Raw genomic sequence first — 10,657 nt, forward strand, 5'->3', positions numbered from 1 at the left:
CACGAGCGCAGCTTTGCTGTCGCTGCAGACTGATACAAATCTGCCTTTCCACAACGAAGTTCATCGCTTCTGGAACAGCATACAAGCAGGATAAAACTAAATTTAAAAATTCACCACAGTTAAGCTAGCAATGAAAAACGAATCTTAATTCTAATTAGCTCAAATTGTTTTTGCGTACTGAAATGTTTAACCGAATTTCGTTGGTGGAATGGAGCAGGAACTGCATCTTCTTGCCCAAGACAAGTTCATATAAGGTAAAGTTACATCACAAGAAGCAAATACATAACTGCGCCTACCGAATTTTCTGTGACATCGTCTTTTCAAATAAACAAACAAAAGGAAGAGTAAGCGAAAACAATGCGGAATGCCTAGCACAAGAAATTATACGCATACACATTTTCTTGCCACGGCGTCACTAGCAAAACAACGCAAAAAATAGTAATTAAAGGTATTCTTATAATTCGTACTTTTACAATTTCACACGCGGCAATTCGTTTTAATAGTTTGCTTTTTTTAAATGTTATAAATCACTATATTACCAAGCTGTTCAAAAAATATTTACCAACATGTAATTTCTTTTGATTGTTTTGTTTTGTATTCTATGTTGCATGACGTCAGCCAGTTGTCGAAATCGCAAAAACAAGTAACGGTTTTTGGAAGGCGGCACCTCCTGTATTCTATTCGCCTTGTGCTCTTTGGCTTGATACATTTAGAGATAGTTGGCAAATCCAGTTTTGTAACGAGTAAAATTAATGCAACGATTTTATTTGGTCTCGCGTTTTTGTCGGAGAAACAAGAATTTTTTTTATTAGAAGGCATAGTCTTTGTTAACAAGTTTTTTTCTTTGTAATTATTAATTGATATTAATAATATATCATTTGAAACATTTAAGAGTGAACAAGTTATTCTATGACTTTTAAAGGTTATTGTGTTTGTGTATAAACATTGAAATTTACCTATTCCGCCGTCGCTGTGTGAGCGAGTAACGATTTGCCTATACCATATTGTTGGTTGCCAAAGTGTATTGGGTAGAGAGGAATAGCAGATACATTTGTTGAAGGACGTTTCCATTTTTACATTATTCGGTCTTGGCGAGTGCTGGCGCTTAATATTTACTGCACTAGTACTTTTAAAGTGGTCGTCGCAAATGCTTTTGACCAAACATTTGCAACACACAATTTGCACACTGTTATGAGTGTTTATTTAGTATTACTGTAAAAGGTAATGTTTCAAAGTTAGACCACAAATATTAAAGAAAGTATAATAAACTTTTGAGTTGCATCGAAAAGGAATACATACATATACTGTACTTTGTTCTATGCGATTCTTGCCCGCGCTTTTATTACATTTTTAAATATTTCGTGCGTGAGCATAGGAAGTAGTTAAGCTGGATAACAACATGGGCAGTTCGGATGACCGCGTTTACGCGGCGGAGCGTATAATACAGAAACGCGTTAGGAAGGTAAGACCACCAATTATTGTGAAGCTCTGAAAACTTAAGTTTATTTACGTTTTTGAAAACACGGCAGCTATTGTCAGTATAGAACTTAAACCGAATATTCGTTCTGCCGTAACAAGCCGAGTAATTTGTGCGTGACCACGATTTGGATAGTTCCCGATTCGATGTCCCTGTGGAGGTGAAACATTAATTCTATACAGTTTTTGTAAAATTGTGGAACTTGATTGCAATGGTAGATATGTGGATGTGCCTATTTCTACTTTTAGAAATATTTTCATGCCATTCGGAGGCGGTTAGAACTGTATGTTACTTTTTGTGTAAGGCGCCTACCGCAAATTGGAGGAAAAGCTGGGCTTGAAAAAATTCATTCGCCAATTATATACATATATACATAAGTTTTATTGTAATATGTAAAACACCTGCCGCTTCTTGCTAGAGCCCTTTTTCATTTTCTTTTTATTTTCCTTCTGATACAATTCAAATCATCTGTCAATGTTTGCTATTCCATTTTGCAGTGTAAAATTATCCTTCCGTTTGACCAAGTAAGTTTTAATCGCTTGCCATCGGATTGCATTACAACTGGCATTATTGTTACGGTGCTGTCAGATATGGGAAAAGGGGACTTTTAACAAACCAGTCAAATTGCGTATTAACTTTCTGAATCTACTTTGACTCTAAAGTCGGAAAAAACGCTTAAAAATGTCACCATACCTTGGTCATAACCGTAACTGTAAACGATTATAGGTGCCGTTCTATAACGTCATAGCCATTGCCAAAACCGCGTCGTGTATCTATTAAATTTTGTATTTTTCCCCCGTAATCATAAGCGGCTGGGAAACACTTGACATTTGCTATAAATATTTGAATATTAGAAATTAACGAGGAAAAATTAATTGATTATTAATTCTACTTCTACATCAGCTGTTTATGGTTATGGCATGACTAATCGACACATGCTATAATGTTGCGGCTGTCGCTTTATGGCTACGACACCACTAATTGCCGCTTAAATCATCGATTTGGAACGGAATGTGAGCACTTACTCCATTGTCGAGGAATTGAAGATTAGTCAGAAAACCGAAGGTCAAGCCACAGATTGTTTTTACCGTTATTGCAAAAAAAATCTTTGCCCTGCCAGTTCGATGTAGTCATCGATCGTCATCGTCTACCTCATCTAACGGTATGCCCATGAAACATGGTGTTTCGACGGGAGAAACACAGCGAGAGGGGTGTTAGATAAGTGGGTTTAAGAGGGCATGTAAATAGATGGTTAGTATCGCGCGGGTTACCTTCACATACCGCACATATATTGAGTATGTCGGGGGTCGATTCTGGATAGATAGGAGTTTAACCTGCTACAATATCCAGAGCGTAATTGAGACAGAGTTAAGCGAGGCTTACGAGGCATTCGGGAGTCGGGAGTTTAGACAGGTGGTAAGAGACTGCCAATAAATGTCGTTTAATGCCTGTCTGATCCAATAGTTAGAGATGGGTGTGGTCCTGGATCTCGTTAGTATAGTCGAAAAGATGTCTCATGACTTGCCTGGGAGGTGGCTCAACTTTTGGGAAGTGCTTGCAAGTGTGATGCCTGCTGTAGCAGCCCAGCAGAAATTGCGTGCAGAATATCTTACTGTGCTCGTTGTGAAGATGGGCACAGTTAATTCAGAACCGGAAAAAACTCTTTCTATCCTAGAGATGGTTTATGTTTACAGTGCAAACCGATCCTAAGCCATACATTTACATTTATTTTTATTATTTATTTACATTTATTTATAATAATATTCATAAAAATCTTAATAAAATTAAACTTTTTTCTACACCATTGCCGCAGGGTGTACTAGAGTATCGAGTAAAGTGGAAAGGTTGGAATCAACGCTACAACACATGGGAGCCAGAAGTGAATATTCTTGATCGAAGGCTTATAGAAATTTACGAACAAAGTAATAGATCATCGAATACTCCATCAAAGCGAGGTGGTAAACGCAAAGAAAAAGCTCAAGATCCTGAACCTGAATCTGAGGAGGATGAATATATCTTCACCGGCGATGATGTAGATACAAATCAGGCTTCTACATCAGCCGCGGCAGCGGCATTATCAAACAGTAATCACCACTCTTATCATCATGAAAAAGAAAAGGATAAAAAACGCGAGCACAATCATCATCACCATCATCACCACTCAGCAAAATCTGAACGGAATCGTTCTCATTCGCCCCACATAGACCCGTATCGAGATACCGGCGGCCATAAGAGACATACGTATACCTCTGCGTCAGCATCGGTATCTGCTGCTGTTGTGGCAGCATCAGCTGCTTCCAATTCTGCGCTGAATTTCATTCCCGAAGTCGATTCAAACTCGTCCAGTTCCGAGGACCAGCCGCTGAGTCGAAAAGAAGTGCCATCTATGGGTACTAAGCGCAAGGCAGAAGTGTTGAAGGAGTCTGGTAAAATAGGAGTCACTATAAAAACATCACCTGATGGTCCCCCGCTGCCTAAGCAACATTGTGTGGGTGCGGTCAATTTAGACACAGCCACCTCGATATCAACACCGCTCAAGTCGGAAACTGAACCGCTTTCACCAGAAACACCAGCTTCGCGACCAGAACAATCAACTCCCGCAGAGAAAACCACAACAGTACAGCAACATTACAACGCCACAGCAGCGGCGACTGGGGATGACGATGATTCATCCTCACAAGCTGATAGTCAAATGGAGAACAACAATTCGGCTGTGCACAAGTCGACGGGCGATGACGGTGCGCACTCCCCGAAACGTAACGGGCACTCTACAAACCAACATCAGCAGCAAAGCACTTTGGGGCCACTTTCTCCGAAAGCACTGCCACCACGGTTTTGGTTGCCTAGTAAATGCAATATATCCGACAAAGTGGTGATCACCGATGTCACGGTAAATTTAGAGACAGTGACCATACGTGAATGCAAAACAGAGCGTGGCTTCTTTAGAGAGCGTGAATTGAAGTCTGGTGGCATGAAAACAGAAACGGACTCCGCGGCCTAAAAACTCACCAAGCCAGTAAAAAAGTCCTACACAATTTGTATACTGCGACTCAGTGTTGCCAGCTGCAAACAGCAAAACTATATAACAGTATGTAATGACATATGAAGAGCATATTTTTTATTTTTTCGCTGGTTATTTCTTAATTGATCAAGAAAGTTGTAGATAGTGTACCATAATTTCTACATAGTTTCAATATATGTATATGTATATATACCAGCGTACTATATATTTGAAGGTGATACATAAAAGCCGGAAAAAACAGAAAAAATTACTTTAGCTACCTAACCATTCGGATATATTTGAAGGCGTTGATTTTTTTCGTTGAAACATTGGCAATTATAGTAAGATCAAAAGCAGAATGTATAGGCCCCACTAAGGGAATTAAATTTTATACTAAAGCTTTTAACTACATTCGGATTTTGTGCAGAAGAAATATTATAACAAGTTGTTATCCTAACTTTTGTACTCATAATCCATGATTAGCTTTATAAACATTCCATAATCGCTTTACGCTGTACGCACATATGCTAATACTCTGAAAGCTAATATAAGGTTGCATCCTATACTTTTACAACAAGCTCTGTATTTGCTGTAAAACATTGCAAATAAACCTGGGGAAATGCAGGTGGCGCGAAAGTTTTTGGTCGGATGTAGATCCTTGCCGTTCCGTTATCGTAGATTCGATTGAGAAGGGGAAAAGGAAACAAAAAGATGCAACTAAACATATTTTCATATATATTATACGTTGGTAGCCTTGCAGGTTGTGGAGCATATACAAATCAATTACGTTTCAAATTATCTTGTAGTGTTATGCTCCTCCACGAGATTATATATATATATAATTGGCGCGTACATCCTTTTTGGGTGTTTGACCGAGCTTCTCCTATTTGTGACGTGCGTCTTGATGTTGTTCCACAAATGGAGGGAAGGTACGAGATTCCATCTATAAAAAATACGTTTGCTAAATGTAACTGTAGATGAGCCCGACGAAGAGGGAAGTTAGCCGTAATATATTCTTGCAGGGCTTAGAACTCCCAATTGCCAATAATAGCATTGCAAAATAAAATGTCTGCATTTTGATCGCATAAATTTAGTAATTTGAATTGCGAATACAAATTGCATCTGGATTGCCAATTACATTGATTTTATTTCAAGCATTTGCATATTATTCGATATGTCAGTGGTATAAAGCCGGCCAGCTACTCGGTTTAGTTCTTTTCTGAGCGACGAATTAATTCATAACAAGCAAGTAAAGAACAAAGAAATACTTAAAAAAAAAAATAAATAAATAGCAGCATTAAAAAGCAAACGCAACTGACAAAGCTGAGTCCCTAAGCAATATTCACTATAAACGTTTCAGCGTTTAAGGTGTGCATGTCGACTTGCATACCTACATACATGCATATGGTACAATATATTAGTCGCCGATATTTCAGCCACATGTTTTAAATGTGTATGTTTGTGACACATTATTATTTCGATATATTCCTAGATTTAATTTAAGTAGAATTTAACAAAATGCACTCATTGTAATTTAGAAGCTAATGTTAATAATTGTACAAATATATAAATACATTACTTTCTAGAAGCGCTTAGATTTATGAACTGTAAATAAAAACATTATAATCAACATAAAAGCAATAAACATAATTTTTTCTTGGTTGTTCCTCAGGTTTGGAGCATATTTATTCAAATCAGAGTGAAATTATATGCAATTTAACTTAAGCAAGTACCTCAACACTCAGTTCGCTCTTGCATACCCAGCTCATGTTTCGACATATGTATAATATTTGACGCCTTTCGCAATCCTTATTGACGTTCCTAATGTTTTGAAATATGTATTTACATAGGTATGGAAGCAGAGAAAATTATTCGCACAGCAACCAAATATTCCTTAAAATAGCTTTATCTTATAAAGAAATGAGTATAAAACGAAATTCTAAGTGAAATTCTATATTTATTGAATATTTAGAAATAAAAAATCGAAAATTTATTCCATTAAAAAAAAGAGCATAAATAAAACACTGTCGTACACGAAAAAAATATATTATCAGATAACATATAAGAAATAAGAATACTCGAATGTTAAATGAGCGTCGCGGGTATACACTACACTTCAAGAAAACACAACAGATTCCCACAACACTCGGGTCCACGACCAAAGACTCCAGGAGAATTTATTTATTTAATACACAAACGCCAATCGGCAATATACAACTTGGTAACAATTAATGAAAAGAGAAAAAATGAATTTTGAGGGGAAAGGTTTAACAAATTGGGTATTTGTAACAATTAATTGATTCAAAAAAAATTTTTCGAAATGTTGTTTGACCTAGGGGTATGGTAATAGACGTGATTTCTCAAAACTTATGGAGAATGTACCATGGTGTTACAACATCAATAACTGCATGGGGTACAGCACCCTTCGAGGATACATATCATCCCATAAAAATTGTTGTAACAGTATAACCCATTTCTCATAATTTTTTGGAAAATATTGCTGAATATTATTCAATATTTTTTCAACCTTTTTTTTTATTTTGAAGATTTAACATTGTCTTTTATGAATGAAAAATAATATCGTTCAAATAACTGCCACGACTGGCCATTCGATCAACCCAATTTTTAAACACATTTTCGACTGTTTGGGCTCCAATTTCATGAATGGCAACTTCGATTTCGTGTTTTAAAGCATCAATCGTCTCTGGATGGTTCGCATAGCATTTGTCCTCAAGGGCTCCCCACAAAAAATAGTCCAACGGGCTTAAATCACAGCTCCGAGGCGGCCAATTGATATCGGAATTTCGGCTGATTATTCGGTTTTCAAAAACGGTAGCCAAAAGTTCGAGTGTAACTTTGCCAGTGTGACAAGTCGCACCGTCCTGTTGAAACCAAATGCCGTCCATGTCATTCTCTTTCATTTTTGGAAACAACTCGTTGAGCATGTCGCGGTAACGCTCGCCATTTACTGTAACCGCGGCTCCTCGCCCATTTTCGAAAAAAAAAATGGCCCGATGATGCCGCCAGACCAAAACCCGCACCAAACAGTGACTCGTTGTGGATGCATTTGTTTCTCTACAGTAACGTGTGGATTTTCTGAGCTCCAAATCCGACAATTTTGCTTATTGACGTAGCCACCGATGTGAAAATCAGAAAAGAAGAAGACTCACCACTTTGGAAATAGGTTTTCAATATTTCCCAATTTTGTTCAAGCGTATAGCGTCCCATTTCGTAAATGTCAAACCATTAAGTAAATTATGAACACATTTGACATGTCATTTGTGTTACCACTCTTTAAAAAAATAGATGGTTCAAAAAGCAAACGCTATATGGCCCACCCTGTACATACCAAGAAGACAAACAGGTGAACAAAAGATATGAACATAGAACTCAGTGCGGTTATGCAGCCAGTATCGGAGAATGTCAAAAACAGCGAAGGTGCATTCACGGCCTGTTCCGCCATCTAAACTCATTAAGCTAATTTCATTCCGCAAACATTACAATCTTGTAAATGGGATCAAAAAGGAAGCGCTACTGAAATCCACCTAGCTTACAGAAAAATAGTTGACGTAACAGCGAAAACATTCCCATGAATTGTTAAGGGAAAGCTGCTCGAGTGACAGTCTTTGGCCGGATATACATGCGGATCGTTCGGTTATGCAGAATCTACTATCTGGTGACATGCTTATTTTACCTGCGCGTTTGTGCCCAAGGGTTTTATAATTTTGATCACATAACGTTTGTATGTAACAGGATAAAATAATCGAGATCGATATAGACGTATATATTTATACCCAAACGCTCGGAATGATAAAGGACTTCCTTATCCATTCGAGTCCGTCCGCCCGTGAGCGCGATAACTCGAACAAAAAATTATACATACTATTTAGGTATATAGGCTGTTTTTTTAGCTGCATGTAGGGTATATTCAGAAACGCATTATAAATGCGCAGTAATTGCAGCGCTGGCAACACTGCCAATGTGACAAGTGATGCAATTGATAGATTTGTTAACTATTTGTAAAAAGATTTGTTGCATTTGTGAACACGTCTTACACTAAAATGGAAGTATTATTGAGTTTATTTGTTGACGATATATTTGAAGTAAAAAGTAATAGTTTTTTGCTAAATTTAAGAAAAAAAAAGACGTGTAAAGCTAAAAAGATCACATATAGTAATATGTTTATTAAAACGAAAAATTCCCAAAAATAAATCTTTTTTTCCTAGTCGCTAATGCTTTTTAATTTATTGTGATTGTAATTCATTACTTTTCCAATTTTCAAAAAAAAAAAAACAAAAAATCTTTTTTTGAAACAATTAGAAAATTTTCGCTGCGCGATTTGCCCGTCTATTTTCAAATCTTTATTCACTTTTTTTTATTTCTTCCGCCACCTTATTCCACAAAACACTCTTTTTCCTCCTCCCTGAAGCAAATTCACTTTCCATGCTCAGTCGGACTCTGAGAAGCAACTTTACTTCCGATGTACTTAGATAATCGCTAAAATCAAGAAAAATGAAAAATGTAATAAAATATTGTTTTAATAACGTATATTTAATATATCTTTGCATTAAAAGCTAAAAAAATTAGTTTTATACTCCCTTTTCATCAGACATCATATTAGCGTAATCAGCGGCAGTATTAAAATTTTTCCTGCAAATAATGCGTGACGCTTGATACAAAAATGGCGTTTTGGAACGCGATGCATTTGCAGTACTGCCATATTTGCATTTCTGAACGCATTGCCAACACTGCAAAAGTACGTTGCGCATTATAATGCGTTTCTGAATATACCCGTAAACAATCAACAACGATAACATGGATTGACAGTTGATAATAGCAAACTGTGTTGACATTTCCATTCAGTCAGGTTTGGCAAGTCATCATGAATCGTTTATGGGGTTATATAAAGTTCGAAGGCCGAAAAAAAGCGAATTTTTCAGAATTTTTTCTGAGAAAACTTTTAAATTTATTGATCTAAAAATTTGTACACATATTATGTTATCTTTTAACTGTATTTTAAGACTTAGTATTAGTAAAAATATTTATATATTAAAAAAATATTTATATAATATATCTGTCAAAAAAGACGTTTAGCGGCGATCACTATATCTCTGAACTGGATCCTCTGAAATTAAAAAAACCAAACAGATTTCGTTAAAGTAATGTTAAATCTAGTAAATAATGGAAGGTATAAGCTAAATCATTTTTTTTTTTGACAAAATGTTGGTTTCTCAAAAAAAAAAAATTGTTTCGGACCAAAATTTCGGGCTTAAATTGTTTATAAAAAAATATTTGTCTGTGAGAGGAAATGTTCGATTAATTACTAATTATATTTAAGAAGCTCATGATAAAATTTGAGACCAATCGGTTTAGCCGTTTTCGAGTAATGTTGGTCACCGACTTTGAAAACACCATTTTCAGAAAAAATCTTTTAAAGTTTGAAAACGCTTTTTCAAATTTGCGTGTAACTTCGAAAATATTCACCGGAACGATATTAAATTTTCTGTGTGTATTCTTAAATATATGTATATTAAGAAAAAAACAAAAAAATTAAAACAAATCGATTTTTTGAAAATTCTAACTCTATATAACCCCTTACGGCGGAGGAGCTGCGGTTACGATGAATGACGAGCGCTATCGAACCGTGTTGACTGAATTTTTGTTTTCAAAAACTAATCAGATAAACATCGACGACATTTGATTCCAACAAGACGTCAAATCTTGCCATACAGCGCGCTTAAAAATCGATTTATTGCAATATTCAAGCCACCGTTGACGCCATTGATAATATTTCTGTTTTGTATTACCATTTTATGTTCTCAAGCTCCTAAAAAAATCGACATACTTATATTACATATATCCATATATACAATATTATATTCATCTGAAACGGTAAGGCACTATTTTTTTACGATTTGTATGAACCAGGTTTTGTTGGTAATACGTGTTTTTCTTTTAAACGTATACGAATGGAACTTTCTAAAGGGATATCTGTCACATTTCTTCTCGTCAGCATATTTTGGTAAATTAGCATCGAGGAAATTTATTTCCAAATCAGTGATCAGTACAGAATATTAATAAAAGAGCAAAACTTACCTATAGATGACCCATAACCTACTAACTGTTTGGTGAACGCATTAAGCGAATAATTAGCTTCCACATTAATATAATACATTCAG

General features: G+C 36.0%; 1 protein-coding gene across 1 annotated transcript; it reads left to right on the plus strand.

Annotated features, from left to right (window-relative positions):
- The first annotated feature begins 762 nt into the window (after positions 1–762).
- On the plus strand, positions 763–5,767 carry LOC128859919 (polycomb group protein Pc). The gene is made up of 2 exons (XM_054097069.1): positions 763–1,462; positions 3,291–5,767. The coding sequence occupies exons 1-2, from the start codon at positions 1,400–1,402 to the stop codon at positions 4,476–4,478; spliced, it is 1,251 nt and encodes a 416-aa protein (XP_053953044.1). The 5' UTR covers positions 763–1,399; the 3' UTR covers positions 4,479–5,767.
- The last annotated feature ends 4,890 nt before the right edge of the window (positions 5,768–10,657 follow it).

Source organism: Anastrepha ludens, chromosome 4 (genome assembly GCF_028408465.1).
Source record: "Anastrepha ludens isolate Willacy chromosome 4, idAnaLude1.1, whole genome shotgun sequence".
NCBI classification, from domain to species: Eukaryota; Metazoa; Arthropoda; class Insecta; order Diptera; family Tephritidae; genus Anastrepha; species Anastrepha ludens.